Source organism: Tachyglossus aculeatus, chromosome 3, assembly GCF_015852505.1.
Source record: "Tachyglossus aculeatus isolate mTacAcu1 chromosome 3, mTacAcu1.pri, whole genome shotgun sequence".
Taxonomy (NCBI): Eukaryota; Metazoa; Chordata; class Mammalia; order Monotremata; family Tachyglossidae; genus Tachyglossus; species Tachyglossus aculeatus.
Genome location: NC_052068.1, coordinates 1,085,944 through 1,109,302, shown reverse-complemented (window position 1 = coordinate 1,109,302; position 23,359 = coordinate 1,085,944). Strand labels below are relative to the sequence as shown.

Sequence of the window (23,359 nt, the reverse complement as noted above, 5' to 3'; positions counted from 1 at the left end):
GGACCGTCTCTCTATGTCGCCCACTTGGACTTCCCAAGCGCTTAGTACAGTGCTCTGCACACAGTGAGCGCTCAATAAATACGATTGATTGATTGATTGATTGACCGCACAGGCGTTAGGCGCTGGCGGAGAGGCAGACCAGCCCAACGGCTAATGGGAGTCGGGGGGACGGGGCGTCTAGCGCGTGCGCGCCGGCCCCGGCGGCCTCATCTCACCTGCACGATCCCGTTGACGTGGAAACACATGACCAGCTCCGGCACGTTGCAGATCAAGTTGTCCAGCCAGTAGTCGATCCCGGTGAGCACGTTAATGGGTTTGTTGTTATCCCTGGAAAGGGAAACGCCCCCCCCCCCCCCGTTATCATTCATTCGTTCAATCGTATTTATTGAGCGCTTACTGTGTGCAGAGCACTGGACTAAGCGCTTGGGAAGGACAAGTTGGCAACATCCAAGTGCTTAGTATAGAGCTCTGCACACAGTAAGCGCTCAATAAATACCACTGATTGATGTAGAGACGGTCCCTACCCAACAGCGGGCTCACGGTCTAGAAGGGGGAGACAGAGAACAAAACATATTAACAAAATTCATTCAATCGTATTTATTAAGCGCTTACTGTGTGCACAGCAGTGTACTAAGCGCTTGGGAAGGACAAGTCGGCCGGTCCCTACCCAACAGCGGGCTCACAGTCTAGAAGGGGGAGACGGACAACAAAACAAAACATTTTAACAAAATTCATTCATTCATTCAATCGTGTTTATTGAGTGCTTACTGTGGGCAGAGCACTGGACTAATCAATCGTATTTACTGAGCGCTTACTGTGTGCACAGCACTGTACTAAGCGCTGGGGAAGGACAAGCTGGCAACATAGAGAGACGGTCCCTACCCAACGGCGGGCTCACAGTCTAGAAGGGGGAGACAGACAACAAAACCAAACATATTAACAAAATTCATTCATTCAATTGTATTTATTGAGCACTTACTGTGTGCACGGCACTGTACTAATCAATCAATCGTATTTATTGAGCGCTTACTGTGTGCAGAGCACTGTACTAAGCGCTGGGGAAGGACAAGCTGGCAACATATAGAGACGGTCCCTACCCAACAGTGGGCTCACAGTCTAGAAGGGGGAGACAGACAACAAAACATATTAACAAAATTCATTCATTCAATCGTATTTATTGAGTGCTTACTGTGTGCAGAGCACTGTACTAAGCGCTAGGGAAGGACAAGTTGGCAACATCTAGAGAGGGTCCCTACCCAACAGTGGGCTCACAGTCTAGAAGGGGGAGACAGACAACAAAACATATTAACAAAATTCATTCATTCAATCGTATTTATTGACCACTTACTATGTGCAGAGCACTGTACTAATCAATCATATTTATTGAGCGCTTACTGTGTGCAGAGCACTGGACTAAGCACTTGGGAAGGACAAGTTGGCAACACCTAGAGATGGTCCCTACCCAACAGCGGGCTCACAGTCTAGAAGGGGGAGACAGACAACAAAACAAAACAGATTAACAGAATAAAATAAATAGAATGAATATGTACAAGTAAAATAAATGGAGTGATAAATCCGTACAAACATATATACATATATACAGGTGCTGTGGGGAGGGGAAGGAGGTAAGGCAGGGGGGATGGAGAGGGGGAGGAGGGGGAGAGGAAGGAAGGGGCTCAGTCTGGGAAGGCCTCCTGCTCCTCCTCCTCCTCCTCCCTCCACAGCACTGTACTAAGCGCTTGGGAAGCCCAAGTTGGCAACATCTAGAGACGGTCCCTCCCCAACAGCGGGCTCACAGTCGAGAAGGGGGAGACAGACAACAAAACTAAACATGTGGACAGGCAGCAAGTCATCAGAATAAATGAGAATTAAAGCTAGATTCATTCATTCAACCGTATTTATTGAGCGCTTACTGTGTGCAGAGGACTGTACTAAGCGCTTGGGAAGTCCAAGTCGGCAACATATAGAGACGGTCCCTATCCAACAATGGGCTCACAGTCTAGGAGGGGAAGACAGACAACAAAACCAAACATGTGGACTGGTGGCAAGTCATTCACTCATTCATTCATTCATTCAATCGTATTTATTGAGCGCTTACTGTGTGCAGAGCACTGGACTAAGCGCTTGGGAAGTGCAAGTTGGCAACATCTAGAGATGGTCCCTACCCAACAGTGGGCTCACAGTCTAGGAGGGGGAGACAGACAACAAAACCAAACATGTGGCCAGGTGGATTTCCCATTGGGATCCAGCCCGCGCACTTGGCTCCTCTAATTCCAATTTCCAATCTATTCACTGGGCCTCAATCCCATCTATTCCCAGACTGAGCCCCCCTTTTCCTCTCCTCCTCCCCAGGCCCCCCGCCCTACCTCCTTCCCCTCTCCGCAGCACCTGCATAAATTCATTCAACCGTATTTATTGAGCGCTTACTGTGTGCAGAGCACTGTACTAAGCGCTTGGGAAGTCCAAGTGGGCAGCATATAGAGACAGTCCCTACCCAACATTCATTCACTAAATCGTATTTATTGAGCGCTTACTGTGTGCAGAACACAGTACTAAGCGCTTGGGAAGTCCAAGTGGGCAACATATACAGACGGTCCCTACCCAACATTCATTCATTCAATCGTATTTATTGAGCGCTTACTGTGCGCAGAGCACTGTACTAAGCGCTTGGGAAGTCCAAGTGGGCAACATCTAGAGACGGTCCCTACCCAACATTCATTCATTCAATCGTATTTATTGAGCGCTTACTGTGCGCAGAGCACTGTACTAAGCGCTTGGGAAGTCCAAGTGGGCAACATCTAGAGACAGCCCCTACCCAACATTCATTCATTCAATTGCATTTATTGGGCACTTACTGTGTGCAGAGCACTGTACTAAGCGCTTGGGAAGACCAAGTGGGCAACATAGAGAGACGGCCCCTACCCAACATTCATTCATTCAATCGTATTTATTGAGCGCTTACTATGTGCAGAGCACTGTACTAAGCACTTGGGAAGACCAAGTGGGCAACATAGAGAGACGGCCCCTACCCAACATTCATTCATTCAATCGTATTTATTGAGCGCTTACTGTGTGCAGAGCACTGTACTAAGCGCTTGGGAAGTCCAAGTGGGCAACATAGAGAGACGGCCCCTACCCAACATTCATTCATTCAATCGTATTTATTGAGCGCTTACTGCGTGCAGAGCACTGTACTCAGCGCTTGGGAAGTCCAAGTGGGCAACATCTAGAGACGGTCCCTACCCAACATTCATTCATTCAATCGTATTTATTGAGCGCTTACTGTGCGCAGAGCAATCAATCAATCAATCGTATTTATTGAGCGCTTACTGTGTGCAGAGCACTGGACTAAGCGCTTGGGAAGTACAAGTCGGCAACAGAGACGGTCCCTACCCAACAGCGGGCTCACAGTCTAGAAGGGGGAGACAGACAACGAAAAAAAACAGATTAACAAAATTAAATAAAGAGAATAGTAAATATGTCCAAGTAAAAGAGCAATAAATCTGCACAAACATATATACAGGTATATATATAGAGAGAGAGTAATAAATCTGTACAAACGTATACGTTTGTACAGATTTATTACTCTCCTTGATTTGGACATATTTACTATTCGATTTATTTTGTTAATGATGTGCATCTAGCTCTATTTCTATTTATTCTGATGACTTGACACCTGTCCATATGTTTTGTTTCGTTGTCTGTCTCCCCCTTCTAGCCTGCGAGCCCGCTGTTGGGTAGGGACCGGCTCTGTATGTTGCCGACTTGGACTTCCCAAGCGCTTAGTCCAGTGCTCTGCACACAGTGAGCGCTCAATAAATACGATTGAATGAATGAATGAATGAACAAGACCCTTCTAGACTGTGAGCCCGCTGGTTGGGTAGGGACCTTCTCTAGATGTTGCCAACTTGGACTTCCCAAGCGCTTAGTCCAGTGCTCGGCACACAGTCAGCGCTCAATAAATACGACTGACTGAATGAATGAACGAACCCGCGCTCTGCCGGGGAGCGGCCCGAGGGGAAACCGAGGCGCGGCCCGGGGAGCGACTTCAGCCGGGGGCAACGGGACAGAACCGCGCTTACCTGAGCCGTAAGCTGACGGCGGGATACCGTCCCCCTCCGAATATCGGCATATTGGAGCCTACCAACATGTGAATATCTTCGAAGGTCCACAGGATATTCCGCACAAAGTCGTTTTTAAGGCCCTTGAATGAAATGAATTGCAAAGACAAGATCAGGAATGGGTCACCCGATGACCGCCCCCCCCCCAAACCAGAGAGATCAATCGTATTTATTGAGCGCTTACTGCGTGCAGAGCACTGTACTAAGCGCTTGGGAAGTCCAAGTTGGCAACATCTAGAGACGGTCCCGACCCGACAAGTGGGATCACAGTCTAAAAGAGGGAGAGATCCAAAAACCCAACGCTCCCACAGGAACGAGCTACAAGCTCATTATGCGCAGGCAACATATCTGTCAACTCTGCGGTGTATTGGACTCTCCCAAGCACTTAGTATCAATCAATCAATCATATTTATTGAGCGCTTACTATGTGCAGAGCACTGGACTAAGCGCTTGGGAAGTACAAATTGGCAACATCTAGAGACAGTCCCTACCCAACAGTGGGCTCACAGTCTAAAAGGGGGAGACAGAGGAAAAAAAACCAAACATCCTAACAAAATAAAATAAATAGAATAGATATGCACAAGTAAAATAAATAAATAGAGTAATAAATATGTACAAACATATATACATATATACAGGTATATACTGTATAAAGTACCGCACTCGGCACGCAGGAAGTGCTCAATAAATACCACAGAAGATGATGACAAGCATCCTCTGCTTTCCAGCCGCAGAAGCCGTGCGGGGAAACCGGTCAGACGGGCCTCCCCTCCCCACAACACCTGTATATATGTTTGTACATATTTATTACTCCATTTATTTTACTGGTACATATTTATTCTATTTATTTTATTTTGTTAATATGTTTTGTTGTGTCTCCCCCTTCTAGCCTGTGAGCCCGCTGTTGGGGAGGGACCGTCTCTAGATGTTGCCGACTTGGACTTCCCAAGCGCTTAGTACGGTGCTCTGCACACAGTAAGCGCTCAATAAATACGATTGAATGAATGATTGAACTTGCTTTCTAGACTGTGAGCCCGCTGTTGGGTAGGGACCGTCTCTATATGTTGCCAACTTGTACTTCCCAAGCGCTTAGTACGGTGCTCTGCACACAGTAAGTGCTCAATAAATACGACTGAATGAATGAATGAACTTATTCTCTAGACTGTGAGCCCGCTGTTGGGTAGGGACCGTCTCTCTATTTGCCGACTTGGACTTCCCAAGCACCTAGTACGGTGCTCTGCACACAGTAAGCGCTCAATAAATGCGACTGAATGAATGATTGAACTTACTTTCTAGACTGTGAGCCCGCTGTTGGGTAGGGACCGTCTCTATATTTGCCGACTTGGACTTCCCAAGCGACTAGTACGGTGCTCTGCACACAGTAAGCGCTCAATAAATACAACTGAATGAATGATTGAACTTACTTTCTAGACTGTGAGCCCGCTGTTGGGTAGGGACTGTCTCTATATGTTGCCGACTTGGACTTCCCAAGCGCCTAGTACAGTGCTCTGCACACAGTAAGCGCTCAATAAATACAATTGAATGAATGAATGGACTTACTTTCTAGACTGTGAGCCCGCTGTTGTGTAGGGACTGTCTCTAGATGTTGCCGACTTGGACTTCCCGAGCGCTTAGTACGGTGCTCGGCACACAGTAAGCGCTCAATAAATATGAATGAATGAATGAATGAACTTACTTTCTAGACTGTGAGCCCGCTGTTGGGTAGGGACCATCTCTATATGTTGCCGACTTGGACTTCCCAAGCGCCTAGTATAGTGCTCTGCACACAGTAAGCGCTCAATAAATACGATTGACTGATTGATTGACTGTATATGTTGCCGACTTGGACTTCCCAAGCGCTTAGTACGGTGCTCTGCACACAGTAAGCGCTCAATAAATACGATTGAATGAATGATTGAACTTGCTTTCTAGACTGTGAGCCCGCTGTTGGGTAGGGACTGTCTCTATATGTTGCCGACTTGGACTTCCCAAGCGCGTAGTACAGTGCTCTGCACACAGTAAGCGCTCAATAAATACGATTGATTGATTGATTGACTGGAAGGGCGAAGAAAGAGCTTCACCCCCACTCCCTCTGGACGCTGACCAGGCGAGGAGGCTCATCACCCCGGGCGGTGCCACCCGAAAAAGGAGGGCCACGTCCTCGAATCGTCCTTCTAGACCGTGAGCCCGCTGTTGGCTAGGGACCGTCTCTAGATGTTGCCAACTTGGACTTCCCGAGCGCTTAGTACAGTGCTCTGCACACAGTAACCGCTCAATAAATACGACTGAACGAATGAATGAAGTGAATCGAGCTGAGAAGGTGGGCTAGGGAAGTGGAACGCTTGGAAAAACAACGTCTCGTGGAAAAAGCCCAGGCCTTGGGAGTCAAAAGACCTGAATTCTAATCTCCGTCCTGCTGCGCGACACCGTTTCCCTAGATGTCGGTTGCCTCCGATGTAAAATGGGGATTTGCTACCTTGTTCTCATTCCTACGTGGATTGGGAGCCCCAAATTCTGTGTCTAACCAGATTATTGTGTAGCTACAAAGTGTTTGGCGCGTAGTAAGTGCTTAACCAATACCGCTACTATTATTTAGGTTTCTTCTGGTGAGGCGAGGAGGCTCATCGTCACGTCCCCCACCCGCCACGGGCGGTGCCACCCGAAAAAGGAGGGCCACATCCTCCAATAATAATAATGATAATAATGATGGCATTTATTAAGCGCTTACTATGTGCCAAGCACTGTTCTAAGCGCTGGGGAGGTTACAAGGTGATCGGGTGGTCCCACGGGAGGTTCACAGTCTTCATCCCCATTTGACAGATGAGGGAACTGAGGCCCAGAGAAGTGAAGTGACTGGCCCAAAGTCACCCAGCTGACACTTGGCGGAGCTGGGATTCGAACCCATGACCCCTGACTCCAAAGCCCACTGAGCCCACTCTTTCCACTGAGCCACGCTGCTTCTGATGAGGGGACTGAGGCCCAGAGAAGTGAAGTGACTCGCCCAAAGTCACCCAGCTGACAATGGGCGGAGCCAGGATTTGAACCCATGACCCTATCGACGCCCTCCCTTGACCCCAAAACGGGACAGGGACTGCAGCCAACTTGATGAATACGATTGATTGATTGATTGATTGATTCTCTGCGAGTCCCCCATGGGACAACCTGATTACCTTGTATCCCCCGGCGCTTAGAACAGTGCTTTGCACATAGTAAGCGCTTAATAAGTGCCATCATTATTATCATTATTATTATCTTGGATCTATCCCAATGCTTAGAACATAATAAGTGCTAACAAGAGAAGCAATAAAAGCATCAAGTGAGAAGAAGGTGGGCTAGGGAAGTGGAATTCTTGGAAAAACAACGTCTAGTGGAAAAAGCCCAGGCATTAGGAGTCAAAAGACCTGAATTCTAATCTCGGTCCTGCTGTGCGACACCGTTTCTCTAGATGTCGGTTGCTTCCAATGTAAAATGGGGATTTGCTACCTTGTTCTCATTCCTATGCAGAATGGAGCCCCAAATTCTGTGTCTAACCAGCTTATTGTGTAGCTACAAAGTGTATGGAAGCAGCGTGGCTCGGTGGGAAAAGAGCCTGGGCTTTGGAGTCAGAGGTCATGGGTTCGAATCCCGGCTCCGCCACTTAGCTGTGTGACTTTGGGCAAGGCACTTAACTTCTCTGGGCCTCAGTTCCCTCATCTGTAAAATGGGGAGGAAGACTGTGAGCCCCACGTGGGACAACCTCATCACCTTGTATCCCCCCAGCGCTTAGAACAGTGCTTTGCACATAGTAAGCGCTTAATAAATGCCGTCATTATTATTATTATTATGTAGTAAGTGCTTAACAAATGCCACTACTATTATTTAGGTTTCTTCTGGTGAGGCGAGGAGGCTCATCGTCACGTCCCCCACCCGCCATGGGCGGTGCCACCCGAAAAAGCTCGAATCAAGCTGAGGAGAAGGTGGGCTAGGGAAGTGGAATTCTTGGAAAAACAACGTCAAGTGGAAAAAGCCCAGGCCCTGGGAGTCAAAAGACCTGAATTCTAATCTCAGTCCTGCCGCGCGACACCGTTTCTCTAGATGTCGGTTGCCTCCGATGCAAAATGGGGATTTGCTACCTTGTTCTCATTCCTACGCAGAATGGGAGCCCCAAATTCTGTGTCTAACCAGATTATCGTGTAGCTACAAAGTGTTTGGCACGTAGTAAGTGCTTAACAAATACCACTACTATTATTTAGGAGGTTTCTTCTGGTGAGGCGAGGAGGCTCATCGTCACGTCCCCCACCCGCCATGGGCGGTGCCACCCGAAAAAGCTCGAATCAAGCTGAGGAGAAGGTGGGCTAGGGAAGTGGAATTCTTGGAAAAACAACGTCAAGTGGAAAAAGCCCAGGCCTTGGGAGTCAAAAGACCTGAATTCTAATTTCAGTCCTGCCGCGCGACACCGTTTCTCTAGATGTCGGTTGCCTCCGATGCAAAATGGGGATTTGCTACCTTGTTCTCATTCCTACGCAGAACGGGAGCCCCAAATTCTGTGTCTAACCAGATTATTGTGTAGCTACAAAGTGTTTGGAAGCAGCGTGGCTCAGTGGGAAAAGAGCCTGGGCTTTGGAGTCAGAGGTCATGGGTTCGAATCCCGGCTCCGCCACTTAGCTGTGTGACTTTGGGCAAGTCACTTCACTTCTCTGGGCCTCAGTTCCCTCATCTGTAAAATGGGGAGGAAGACTGTGAGCCCCACGTGGGACAACCTCATCACCTTGTATCCCCCCAGCGCTTAGAACAGTGCTTTGCACATAGTAAGCGCTTAATAAATGCCATCATTATTATGTAGTAAGTGCTTCACAAATGCCACTACTATTATTTAGGTTTCTTCTGGTGAGGCGAGGAGGCTCATCGTCACATCCCCCGCCACGGGCGGTGCCACCCGAAAAAGGTCGAATCAAGCTGAGGAGAAGGTGGGCTAGGGAAGCGGAATTCTTGGAAAAACAACGTCAAGTGGAAAAAGCCCAGGCCTTGGGACTCAAAAGACCTGAATTCTAATCTCCGTCCTGCTGCGCGACACCGTTTCTCTAGATGTCGGTTGCCTCCGATGCAAAATGGGGATTTGCTACCTTGTTCTCATTCCTACGCAGAATGGGAGCCCCAAATTCTGTGTCGAACCAGATTATCGTGTAGCTACAAAGTGTTTGGCACGTAGCAAGTGCTTAACAAATACCACTACTATTATTTAGGAGGTTTCTTCTGGTGTAAATCTTAGTTTGTGGCTTTAACTCTCTGCCCTAATTTACTTTCTTGCATTCTTTTCAACTGCCTCTCCGATTACAATGTGAAATCCCACAACATCCTCACCTACTTTCTCTCCTACCTATTCCCTCCCTTGGCTTTAATTCTGTTTGTTCTGACATGTTTTGTTGTCTGTCTCCCGCTTCTAGACTGTGAGCCCGTTGTTGGGTAGGGACCGTCTCTGTATGTCGCCGACTTGGACTTCCCAAGCGCTTAGTCCAGTGCTCTGCACACAGTAAGCGCTCAGTAAATACGACTGAATGAATCATCATCATCAATCGTATTTATTGAGCGCTTACTGTGTGCAGAGCACTGGACTAAGCGCTTGGGAAGTACAAATTGGCAACATATAGAGACAGTCCCTACCCAACAGTGGGCTCACAGTCTCAAAGGGGGAGACAGAGAACAAAACCATACTAACAAAATAAAATAAATAGAATAGATGTAAATAGAATAGATATTAGAATTATTAGAATAGAATTATTATTAGATTAATAATTATTATAGAATTATTAGAATAGAATAGAATGAATGAATGGACTAGAAGCTTACTGTGGGCAGGGAATTCATTCATTCATTCAATCGTATTTATTGAGCGCTTACTGTGTGCAGAGCACTGTACTAAGCGCTTGGGAAGTCCAAGTTGGCAACATATAGAGACGGCCCCTACCCAACGGCGGGCTCACAGTCTAGAAGATGAAGACTGTGAGCCCCCCGTGGGACAACCCATCACCTTGTATCCCCCCAGCGCTTAGAACAGAATGTGTCCACTCTATTGTACTCTCCCAGGCGTTTAGTACAGTCCTCTGTAATAATAATGACAATGGCATTTATTAAGCGCTTACTCTGTGCAAAGCACTGTTCTAAGCGCTGGGGAGGTCACAAGGTGATCAGGTTGTCCCCCCGGGGGGCTCACAGTCTTCATCCCCATTTTCCAGATGAGGTCAACGAGGCCCAGAGAAGCCAAGTGACTGGCCCAAAGGCACGCAGCTGACAATCGGCAGAACCGGCATTCGAACCCATGACCTCTGATGCCAAATAATAATATCATCACCGATCGTATTTATTGAGCGCTTACTATGTGCAGAGCACTGTACTAAGCGCTTGGGAAGTGCAAATTGAGAGACAGTCCCTACCCAACAGTGGGCTCACAGTCTAATAATAATAATTTTGGTATTTGTTAAGCGCTTACTATGTGCCAAGCACTGTTCTAAGCGCTGGGGGAGATACAAGGTGATCAGGTTGTCCCAAGGGGGGCTCACAGTCTTCATCCCCATTTGACAGATGAGGGAACTGAGGCCCAGAGAAGTGAAGTGACTCGCCCAAAGTCACACAGCTGATAAGTGGCGGAGCCGGGATTAGAAAAGTCACTTCACTTTTCTGGGCCTCAGTTACCTCATCTGTAAAATAGGGATGAAGACTGAGCCCACCATGGGACAAGCTGATCACCTTGTAACCTCCCCAGCGCTTAGAACAGTGCTTGGCACATAGTAAGCGCTTAATAAATGCCATTATTATTATTATTAGAACCCATGACCTCCAAACTCCCAAGCCCACGCTCTTTCCTTCTAGACTGTGAACCCACTGTTGGGTAGGGACCATCTCTATATGTTGCCAATTTATACTTCCCAAGCGCCTAGTACAGAGCTCTGCACACAGTAAGCGCTCAATAAATACGATTGATTGACTGATTGATTGATTGATTTCCACTGAGCCACGCTGCTTCTCTACCCGGGCTCTTTCCGCTGAGCCACGCTGCTTCGCTGTAGACGGTAAATGCTCAAGAAACATATTTGACATGTTGCCAACATATGTTGCCAACTTGTGCTTCCCAAGCGCTTAGTACAATGCTCTGCACACAGTAAGCGCTCAATGAATACGATTGATTGATTGATTGATTGATGGATTGATTGATTGATTTCCACTGAGCCACGCTGCTTCTCCGTAGACGGGAAACGCTCAAGAAATACATTTGACGGACCGTCTCTATATGTTGCCAACTTGTACTTCCCAAGTGCTTAGTCCAGTGCTCTGCACACAGTCAGCGCTCAATAAATACGATTGATTGATTGATTCCCACTGAGCCACGCTGCTTCTCTACCCGGGCTCTTTCAGCTGAGCCACGCTGCTTCTCCGTAGATGGTAAATGCTCAAGAGATACATTTGATGGACTGTCTCTATATGCTGCCAACTTATAATCCCCAAGCGCTTAGTACAGTGCTCTGCACACAGTGAGCGCTCAATGAGTACGATTGATTGATTGATTGATTTCCACTGAGCCACGCTGCTTCTCTACCCGGGCTCTTTCCGCTGAGCCACGCTGCTTCGCTGTAGACGGTAAGTGCTCAAGAAACATATTTGACATGTTGCCAACATATGTTGCCAACTTGTGCTTCCCAAGCGCTTAGTACAATGCTCTGCACACAGTAAGCGCTCAATGAATACGATTGATTGATTGATCGATTGACTGACTGATTTCCACTGAGCCACGCTGCTTCTCCGTAGACGGTAAACGCTCAAGAAATACATTTGACGGACCGTCTCTATATGTTGCCAACTTGTACTTCCCAAGCGTTTAGTACAGTGCTCTGCACACAGCAAGCACTCAATGAATATGATTGATTGATTGATTTCCACTGAGCCACGCTGCTTCTCTACCTGGGCTCTTTCCGCTGAGCCACGCTGCTTCTCCGTAGACGGTAAACGCTCAAGAAATATATTTGACGGACCGTCTCTCTATGTTGCCAACTTGTACTTCCCAAGCGCTTAGTCCAGTGCTCTGCACACAGTAAGCGCTCAATAAATACAATTGATTGATTGATTTCCACTGAGCCATGCTGCTTCTCTTCCCCGGGCTCTTTCCGCTGAGCCACGCTGCTTCTCCGTAGACGGTAAACGCTCGAGAAATATATTTGACATATGTTGCCAACTTGTACTTCCCAAGTGCTTAGTACAGTGCTCTGCACACAGTAAGCACTCAATGAATACGATTGATTGATTGATATTGACTGATTGATTTCCACTGAGCCACGCTGCTTCTCTACCCGGGCTCTTTCCGCTCAGCCACGCTGCGTCTCCGTAGACGGTAAACGCTCGAGAAATAGATTTGACATCTGTTGCCAACTTGTACTTCCCAAGCGCTTAGTCCAGTGCTCTGCACACAGTCAGCGCTCAATAAATACGATTGATTGATTGATTCTCTTCCCTTGCCTTCCCAGACTGAGCCCCTTCCTTCCTCTCCCCCTCTCCATCCCCCCTTCTTACCTCCTTCCCTTCCCCACAGCACCTGTACAGATGTTTATATGTTTGTACAGATTTATTACTCTATTTATTTATTTTACTTGTGCATATCTATTCTATTTATTTTATTTTGTTAGTATGTTTGGTTTTGTTCTCCGTCTCCCCCTTCTAGCCTGTGAGCCCACTGTTGGGTAGGGACCGTCTATGTTGCCAACTTGTACTTCCCAAGCGCTTAGTCCAGTGCTCTGCACACAGTAAGCGCTCAATAAATATGATTGATTGATTGATTTGATGGACTGAATGCCGGGAGTGGGGGGGACCCGCTCTCCGCTCGGCTTCCAGGTTCGTCCCGGGATCGGACTTATTGCCTGGACAAGTGTTCGGGGGGACTGGGAGGGGCCCAGTAAGGGACTGGGAGCCCACTGTTGGGTAGGGACTGTCTCTATATGTTGCCAATTTGTACTTCCCAAGGGCTTAGTACAGTGCTCTGCACATAGTAAGCGCTCAATAAATACGATTGATGATGATGATGATGACTGGGGGAGCCCCACCGGCGGTGGAGGACGCCCCCCGCCCTTCAGGCCCTTACCTGATTGGAAGAGCTCGGGTCCTCGGGCACGGAGGAGGGCAATTCAAACGGGGCGGGCCACGACGCCCCCTCGGAGTGGCCCGCCCGGCCCGGGCCGGGAGCGGCCCCCGGCTCCGAGCCCGCCGCGGGGACCTGCTGGGCTGCTCCATCGCCGTTAATGCTGCCGAAGACAATCAATCAATCAATCAATCGTATTTATTGAGCGCTTACTGTGTGCACAGCACTGGACTGAGCGCTTGGGAAGTCCAAGTTGGCAACATATAGAGCCCAACAGCGGGCTCACAGTCTAGAAGGGGGAGACAGAGAATAAAACCAAACATACTAACAAAATAGAATAGAACAGATACGTACAAGCAAAATAAGTAAATAGAGTAATAAATATGCACAAACATATATATACAGGTGCTGTGGGAGGGGAAGGAGGTAAGATGGGGGGATGACGAGGGGGAGAGGAAGGAAGGGGCTCAGTCTGGGAAGGCAAGGGAAGAGAATCAATCAATCAATCACATTTATTGAGCGCTTACTGTGTGCAGAGCACTGGACTAAGCGCTTGGGAAATACAAGTTGGCAACATCATCATCATCATCATCATCATCAATCGTATTTACTGAGCGCTTACTGTGTGCAGAGCACTGGACTAAGCACTTGGGAAGTCCAAGTCGGCAACATAGAGAGACGGTCCCTACCCAGCAGTGGGCTCACAGTCTAAAAGGGGGAGACAGAGAACAAAACCAAACATACTAACAAAATAAAATAAATAGAATAGATATGTACAAGTAAAATAAATAGAGTAATAAATATTTACAAACATATATACAGGTGCTGTGGGGAAGGGAAGGAGGTAAGGCGGGGGGGATGGAGAGGGGGAGAGGAAGGAAGGGGCTCAGTCTGGGAAGGCAAGGGAAGAGAATCAATAAATCAATCGTATTTATTGAGCGCTGACTGTGTGCAGAGCACTGGACTAAGCGCTTGGGAAGTCCAAGTCGGCAACATCTAGAGATGGTCCCTACCCAACAGTGGGCTCACAGTCTAAAAGGGGGAGACAGAGAACAAAACCAAACATACTAACAAAGTAAAATAAATAGAATAGATATGTACAGGTAAAATAAATAGAGTAATAAATATGTACAAATATATACAGGAGCTGTGGGGAAGGGAAGGCGGTAAGATGTGGGGGATGATGAAGAGGAGAGGAAGGAAGGGTCTCAGTCTGGGAAGGCAAGGGAATAATAATAATGGCACTTATTAAGCGCTTACTATGTGCAAAGCACTGTTCTAAGCACTGGGGGATGCAAGGTAATCAGGTTGTCCCATGGGGGGCTCACAGAGAATCAATCAATCAATCAATCAATTGTATTTATTGAGCGCTGTGTGCAGAGCACTGTACTAAGCGCTTGGGAAGTCCAAGTTGGCAACATCTAGAGACAGTCCCTACCCAACAGCGGGCTCACAGTCTACAAGGGGGAGACAGAGAACAAAACCAAACATACTAACAAAATAAAATAAATAGACTAGAAATGCACAAGTAAAATAAATAAATAAATAGAGTAATAAATCTGTACAAACATATATACAGGTGCTGTGGGGAAGGGAAGGAGGTAAGATGGGGGGATGATGAGGGGGAGAGGAAGGAAGGGGCTCAGTCTGGGAAGGCAAGGGAATAACAATAATAATAATAATAATGGCACTTATTAAGCACTTACTATGTGCAAAGCACTGTTCTAAGCGCTGGGGGATACAAGGTAATCAGGTTGTCCCATGGGGGGGCTCACAGAGAATCAATCAATCAATCAATTGTATTTACTGAGCGCTTACTGTGTGCAGAGCACCGGACTAAGCACTTGGGAAGTACAAGTTGGCAACACATAGAGACGGTCCCTATCCAACGGTGGGTTCACAGTCTAGAAGGGGGAGACGGAGAACAAAACCAAACATACTAACAAAATAAAATAAATAGAATAGATATGCCCAAGTAAAATAAATAGAGTAATAAATATGTACAAACATATATACAGGTGCTGTGGGGAAGGGAAGGAGGTGAGATGGGGGGATGACGAGGGGGAGAGGAAGGAAGGGGCTCAGTGTGGGAAGGCAAGGGAATAATAATAATAATAATGTTGGCACTTATTAAGCGCTTACTATGTGCAAAGCACTGTTCTAAGCGCTGGGGGATACAAGTTAATCAGGTTGCCCCATGGGGGGCTCACAGAGAATCAATCAATCAATCAATCGTATTTATTGAGCGCTTACTGTGTGCAGACCACTGTACTAAGCGCTTGGGAAGTCCAAGCTGGCAACATCTAGAGACGGTCCCTACCCAACAGTGGGCTCACAGTCTAAAAAGAGAAGGGAAGGACGGCGCTGAGCCCCGCGGCCCAGGCGGCCGGGGGCGAGCCGGTCGCCGAGCCTCTCGGGGCCTCGGTTGCCCCGTCTGGAAAATGGGGAGAAGGGTCCCAACGCCCTCCCGCTCAAGCATCCTCGGATTGACCCCGGTGCTCGGGTCCCAGGACGCCCTTTAAAAAGCGTCATCCCGCGCGGCTTTACGAGGCTTCCTCCGCGCCAGCCCGCACGCTTCGCTCTTTACAGAAGACTTTAGACTGCGAGCCCGCTGTTGGGTAGGGACCGTCTCTAGATGTTGCCAACTTGGACTTCCCAAGCGCTTAGTACAGTGCTCTGCACACAATAAGTGCTCAATAAATACGATTGATTGATTGATTGATTGAGCCCACTGTTGGGTAGGGACCGTCTCTCTATGTTGCCAACTTGTGCTTCCCAAGCGCTTAGTACAGTGCTCTGCACACAGTAAGCGCTCAATAAATACAATTGATTGATTGAGTCCACTGTTGGGTAGGGACCGTCTCTCTATGTTGCCAACTTGGACTTCCCAAGCGCTTAGTACAGTGCTCTGCACACAATAAGTGCTCAATAAATATGATTGATTGATTGATTGAGCCCACTGTTGGGTAGGGACTGCCTCTATATGTTGCCAACTTGTACTTCCCAAGTGCTTAGTACAGTGCTCTGCACACAGTAAGCACTCAAAAAATACGATTGATTGATTGACTGAGCCCACTGTTGGGTAGGGACCGTCTCTCTATGTTGCCAACTTGGACTTCCCAAGCGCTTAGTCCAGTGCTCTGCACACAGTAAGCGCTCAATAAATACGATTGATTGATTGATTGATTGATTGAGCCCATTGTTGGGTAGGGACTGCCTCTATATGTTGCCAACTTGGACTTCCCAAGCGCTTAGTACAGTGCTCTGCACACAGTAAGCGCTCAATAAATACGATTGATTGATTGATTGATTGATTGAGCCCACTGTTGGGTAGGGACCGTCTCTCTATGTTGCCAACTTGGACTTCCCAAGTGCTTAGTACAGTGCTCTGCACACAGTAAGCGCTCAATAAATACAATTGATTGATTGAGCCCACTGTTGGGTAGGGACCGTCTCTATAGGTGGCCAACTCGGACTTCCCAAGCGCTTCGTACAGTGCTCTGCACGCAGTAAGTGCTCGACAAATACGATCGATTGATTGATTGATTGATTGAGCCCACTGTTGGGTAGGGACCGTCTCTCTATGTTGCCAACTTGGACTTCCCAAGCGCTTAGTCCAGTGCTCTGCACGCAGTAAGCACTCAATAAATACGATTGATTGATTGATTGATTGAGCCCATTGTTGGGTAGGGACTGCCTCTATATGTTGCCAACTTGGACTTCCCAAGCGCTTAGTACAGTGCTCTGCACACAGTAAGCGCTCAATAAATACGATTGATTGATTGATTGAGCCCACTGTTGGGTAGGGACCGTCTCTCTATGTTGCCAACTTGGACTTCCCAAGCGCTTAGTACAGTGCTCTGCACACAGTAAGCGCTCAATAAATACGATTGATTGATTGATTGAGCCCACTGATGGGTAGGGACCGCCTCTCTATGTTGCCAACTTGGACTTCCCAAGTGCTTAGTACAGTGCTCTGCACGCAGTAAGTGCTCAATAAATACGATTGATTGATTGATTGATTGAGCCCACTGTTGGGTAGGGACTGCCTCTATATTTGCCAACTTGTACTTCCCAAGCGCTTAGTACAGTGCTCTGCACACAGTAAGCGTTCAATAAATACGATTGATTGATTGATTGATTGAGCCCACTGATGGGTAGGGACCGTCTCTCTATGTTGCCAACTTGGACTTCCCAAGCGCTTAGTACAGTGCTCTGCACACAATAAGTGCTCAATAAATATGATTGATTGATTGATTGAGCCCACTGTTGGGTAGGGACTGCCTCTATATGTTGCCAACTTGGACTTCCCAAGCGCTTAGTACGGTGCTCTGCACACAGTAAGCGCTCAATAAATACGATTGATTGATTGATTGAGCCCACTGATGGGTAGGGACCGTCTCTCTATGTTGCCAACTTGGACTTCCCAAGTGCTTAGTACAGTGCTCTGCACGCAGTAAGTGCTCATTAAATACGATTGATTGATTGTGCCCACTGTTAGGAAGGGACCGTCTCTATCTATATGTTGCCAACTTGGACGTCCCAAGAGCTTAGTACAGTGCTCTGCACGCAGTAAGTGCTCAATAAATACGATTGATTGATTGATTGATTGAGCCCACTGTTGGGTAGGGACTGCCTCTATATGTTGCCAACTTGTACTTCCCAAGTGCTTAGTACAGTGCTCTGCACACAGTAAGCACTCAAAAAATACGATTGATTGATTGACTGAGCCCACTGTTGGGTAGGGACCGTCTCTCTATGTTGCCAACTTGGACTTCCCAAGCGCTTAGTCCAGTGCTCTGCACGCAGTAAGCACTCAATAAATACGATTGATTGATTGATTGATTGATTGAGCCCATTGTTGGGTAGGGACTGCCTCTATATGTTGCCAACTTGGACTTCCCAAGCGCTTAGTACAGTGCTCTGCACACAGTAAGCGCTCAATAAATACGATTGATTGATTGATTGAGCCCACTGTTGGGTAGGGACCGTTTCTCTATGTTGCCAACTTGGACTTCCCAAGCGCTTAGTACAGTGCTCTGCACACAGTAAGCGCTCAATAAATACAATTGATTGATTGAGCCCACTGTTGGGTAGGGACCGTCTCTATAGGTGGCCAACTCGGACTTCCCAAGCGCTTCGTACAGTGCTCTGCACGCAGTAAGTGCTCGACAAATACGATCGATTGATTGATTGATTGATTGAGCCCACTGTTGGGTAGGGACCGTCTCTATATGTTGCCAACTTGGACGTCCCAAGCGCTTAGTACAGTGCTCTGCAAGCAGTAAGTGCTCAATAAATACGATTGATTGATTGATTGATTGATTGAGCCCACTGTTGGGTAGGGACCATCTCTCTATGTTGCCAACTTGGACTTCCCAAGCGCTTAGTCCAGTGCTCTGCACACAGTAAGTGCTCAATAAATACGATTGATTGAGTGATTAGTTCAGTGCTCTGCACACAGTACGTGCTCAATAAATACGATTGATTGATTGAGCAGTGCTTTGCACATAGTAAACGCTTAACAAATGCCAGTGTTATTATTAAAAAAGCGAAGGGGCTGGGGGGGGAGAAGCCATCTCCAAAGACCTGCTCAGCTACCCAGTAAGCGCTCAATAAATAGGATTGATTGATTGATTGATAGAGCAGTTCTTTGCACATAGTAAGCGCTTAACAAATGCCATTATTATTATTTAAAAAGCGAGGGGAGGGGGTGGGGGGAAGCCATCTGCAAAGCCCTGCTCGGCTACCCAGTAAGCGTTCAATAAATACGATTGACTGATTGATTGAGCACATAGTAAGTGCTTAACAAATGCCATTATTATTATTAAAAAAGCGAGGGGAGGTGGGGAGGGATTGATTGATTGATAGAGCAGTGCTTTGCACATAGTAAGCGCTTAACAAATGCCATTATTATTATTAAAAAAGTGAGAGGGGGAAGCCATCTCCAAAGACCTGCTCAGCTACCCAGTAAGCGCTCAATAAAAACGATTGATCGATTGATAGATTGATTGATTAGTTCAGTGCTCTGAACACAGTAAGTGCTCAATAAATCCGATTGATTGATTGATAGAGCAGTGCTTTGCACATACTAAGCGCTTAACAAATGCCATTATTATTATTATTAAAAAAGCGAGGGGGGGAAGCCATCTCCAAAGACCTGCTCGGCTACCCAGTAAGCGCTCAATAAATATGATTGATTGATTGATGGATAGAGCAGTGCTTTGCACATAGTAAGCGCTTAACAAATGCCATTATTATTATTAAAAAAGCGAGGGGAGGTGGGGGGGGGGGGGAAGCCATCTCTAAAGACCCGCTCGGCTACCCAGTAAGCGCTCAATAAATACGATTGATTGATAGAGCAGTGCTTTGCACATACTAAGCGCTTAACAAATGCCATTATTATTATTAAAAAAGCGAGGGGGGGGGGGGAAGCCATCTCCAAAGACCTGCTCAGCTGCCCAGTAAGCGCTCAATAAATACGATTGATGGATTGATTGATTAGTTCACTGCTCTGCACGCAGTAAGTGCTCAATAGATACGATTGACTGATTGATAGAGCAGTGCTTTGCACATAGTAAGCCCTTAACAAATGCCATTATTATTATTATTAAAAAAGCGAGGGGGGCGAAGCCACCCCCAAAGACCCGCTCGGCTACCCAGTAAGCACTCAATAAATACGACTGATTGATTGATTAGTTCACTGCTCTGCACGCAGTAAGTGCTCAATAAATACGATTGACTGATTGATAGAGCAGTGCTTTGCACATAGTAAGCCCTTAACAAATGCCATTATTATTATTATTATTAAAAAAGCGAGGGGGGGAAGCCATCTCCAAACACCTGCTCGGCTACCCAGTAAGTGCTCAATAAATACAACTGATTGACTGATAGAGCAGTGCTCTGCACATAGTAAGCGCTTAACAAATGCCATTATTATTATTATTATTAAAAAAGCGAGGGGAGGGGGCGGGGGGGAAGCCATCTTCAAAGACCCGCTCGGCTACCCAGTAAGTGCTCAATAAATACGACTGATTGATTGATTGATAGAGCAGTGCTTTGGACATAGTAAGCGCTTAACAAAAGCCATTATTATTATTAAAAAAGTGAGAGGAGGGGCGGGGGGGAAGCCATCTCCAAAGATCTGCTCGGCTACCCAGTAAGCGCTCAATAAATACGATTGATTGATTGATTGATGGACAGAGCAGTGCTTTGCACATAGTAAGCGCTTACCAAATGCCATTATTATTATTAAAAAAGTGAGGGGGGTGGGGATGGGAAGCCATCTCCAAAGACCCGCTCGGCTACCCAGTAAGCGCTCAATAAATATGATTGATTGATTGATTGATGGATTGACTGATTAGTTCAGTGCTCTGCACACAGTAAGTGCTCCATAAATACGATTGATTGATTGACAGAGCAGTGCTTTGCACATAGTAAGCGCTTAACAAATGCCATTATTATTATTAAAAAAGTGAGAGGAGGTGGGGGGGGAAGCCATCTCCAATGACCCGCTCGGCTACCCAGTAAAGCGCTCAATAAATACGATTGATTGATTGATGGATTGATTGATTAGTTCAGTGCTCTGCACACAGTAAGTGCTCAATAAATATGATTGATAGAGCAGTGCTTTGCACATAGTAAGCGCTTAACAAATGCCATTATTATTATTAAAAAAGCGAGGGGAGGAGGGGAAGCCATCTCCAAAGACCTCCTCGGCTACCCAGTAAGCGCTCAATAAATACGATTGATCGATTGATGGATTAGTTCAGTGCTCTGCACACAGTAAGTGCTCAATAAATATGACTGATTGATAGAGCAGTGCTTTGCACATAGTAGGCGCTTAACAAATGCCATTATTATTATTAAAAAAGCGAGGGGAGGAGGGGAAGCCATCTCCAAAGACCCGCTCGGCTACCCAGTAAGCGCTCAATAAATACGATTGATTGATTCATTGGTTGGTTGATTGATAGAGCAGTGCTTTGCACATAGTAAGCGCTTAACAAATGCCATTATTATTATTAAAAAAGTGAGGGGGGGGAGCCATCTCCAAAGACCTCCTCGGCTACCCAGTAAGCGCTCAATAAATACAATTGATTGATTGATCGATTGATGGATTAGTTCAGTGCTCTGCACACAGTAAGTGCTCAATAAATATGATTGATAGAGCAGTGCTTTGCACATAGTAAGCGCTTAACAAATGCCATTATTATTATTAAAAAAGCGAGGGGAGGAGGGGAAGCCATCTCCAAAGACCCGCTCGGCTACCCAGTAAGCGCTCAATAAATACGATTGATTGATTCATTGGTTGGTTGATTGATAGAGCAGTGCTTTGCACATAGTAAGCGCTTAACAAATGCCATTATTATTATTAAAAAAGCGAGGGGGGGGAGCCATCTCCAAAGACCTCCTCGGCTACCCAGTAAGCGCTCAATAAATACAATTGATTGATTGATCGATTGATGGATTAGTTCAGTGCTCTGCACACAGTAAGTGCTCAATAAATATGATTGATAGAGCAGTGCTTCGCACATAGTAAGCGCTTAACAAATGCCATTATTATTATTAAAAAAGCGAGGGGAGGAGGGGAAGCCATCTCCAAAGACCTCCTCGGCTACCCAGTAAGCGCTCAATAAATACGACTGATCGATTGATGGATTAGTTCAATGCTCTGCACACAGTGAGTGCTCAATAAATATGACTGATTGATAGAGCAGTGCTTTGCACATAGTAAGTGCTTAACAAATGCCACTATTATTATTAAAAAAGCGAGGGGAGGTGGGGGGGGGGGGAAGCCATCTCCAAAGACCCGCTCGGCTACCCAGTAAGCGCTCAATAAATACGATTGATTGATTCATTGGTTGGTTGATTGATAGAGCAGTGCTTTGCACATAGGAAGCGCTTAACAAATGCCATTATTATTATTCAAAAAGCGAGGGGAGGAGGGGAAGCCATCTCCAAAGACCTCCTCGGCTACCCAGTAAGCGCTCAATAAATACAATTGATTGATTGATCGATTGATGGATTAGTTCAGTGCTCTGCACACAGTAAGTGCTCAATAAATATGACTGATTGATAGAGCAGTGCTTTGCACATAGTAAGCGCTTAACAAATGCCATTATTATTATTTAAAAAACGAGGGGAGGTGGGGGGGGGGGAGCCATCTCCAAAGACCCACTCGGCTACCCAGTAAGTGCTCAATAAATACGATTGATTGATTGACTGGTTGATTGATTGATAGAGCAGTGCTTTGCACACAGTAAGCGCTTAACAAATGCCATTATTACTATTAAAAAAGCGAGGGGAGGTGGGAGGGGGAAGCCATCTCCAAAGACCCGCTCGGCTACCCAGGAAGCGCTCAATAAATAGGATTGATCGATTGACCCGAGGCAAATACCTGTAATATAAGAACTTGGAGAGGATGGCCTTCTGGTACCAGTGCTCTTTGCTCTTCTTCTTTCTCTGCCACTTCTGGTCGATGAGTCTCTGGTAAAACTCCTTCAGCCAGGTCCAGTCGCCCGTCTGGGGCCCGGAGACCGACGGGCATCAGCGGGAGGAGGGCGAGTGGCACCGCCCCGGCTTTCCCGAACCGGAAAATCCCATCCCGAACCGGAAAATCCCATCCCGCCCCTTCCTCCCGACGGGCATCCGCGGGCACGTGCCCAAACACGCGCTGCTCCTTTTAGACTGGGAGCCCACTGGTGGGTAGGGACTGTCTCTCTATGTTGCCCACTTGGACTTCCCAATCAATCAATCAATCAATTGCATTGATTGAGCGCTTACTGTGTGCAGGGCGCTGGACTAAGCGCTTGGGAAGTCCAAGTTGGCAACATAGAGAGACGGTCCCTACCCAACAGTGGGCTCATGGTCTAAAAGGGGGAGAAGCTCCCAATTTCCCAAAAGTTAAAAAGTTAAAAGAAGTCTAAAAGTTCCCAAGCACTTAATCAATCAATCGTATTTATTGAGCGCTTACCGTGTACAGAGCACTGGACTAAGCGCTTGGGAAGTCCAAGTTGGCAACATATAGAGACAGTCCCTACCCAACAGTGGGCTCACAGTCTAAAAGGGGGAGAAGTTCCCAAAAGTTAAAAAAAGTTAAAAGTCTAAAAGTTCCCAAGCACTTAGTACAGTGCTCTGC

At 46.9% G+C, this 23,359-nt stretch overlaps 1 protein-coding gene across 1 annotated transcript in view; it reads right to left on the bottom strand.

The window, feature by feature from the left end:
- The window catches only part of EDRF1 (erythroid differentiation regulatory factor 1), a 104,053-nt gene that overhangs the window by 54,862 nt on the left and 25,832 nt on the right, over positions 1-23,359 (bottom strand). Inside the window, exons 5-8 of the mRNA XM_038743665.1 lie at positions 22,619-22,743; positions 13,225-13,384; positions 4,083-4,204; positions 216-327 (exon numbers count right to left, since the gene is read on the bottom strand). Coding sequence (XP_038599593.1) covers positions 216-327; positions 4,083-4,204; positions 13,225-13,384; positions 22,619-22,743 — 519 coding nt within the window. The remainder of the gene's footprint in view (positions 1-215; positions 328-4,082; positions 4,205-13,224; positions 13,385-22,618; positions 22,744-23,359) is intronic.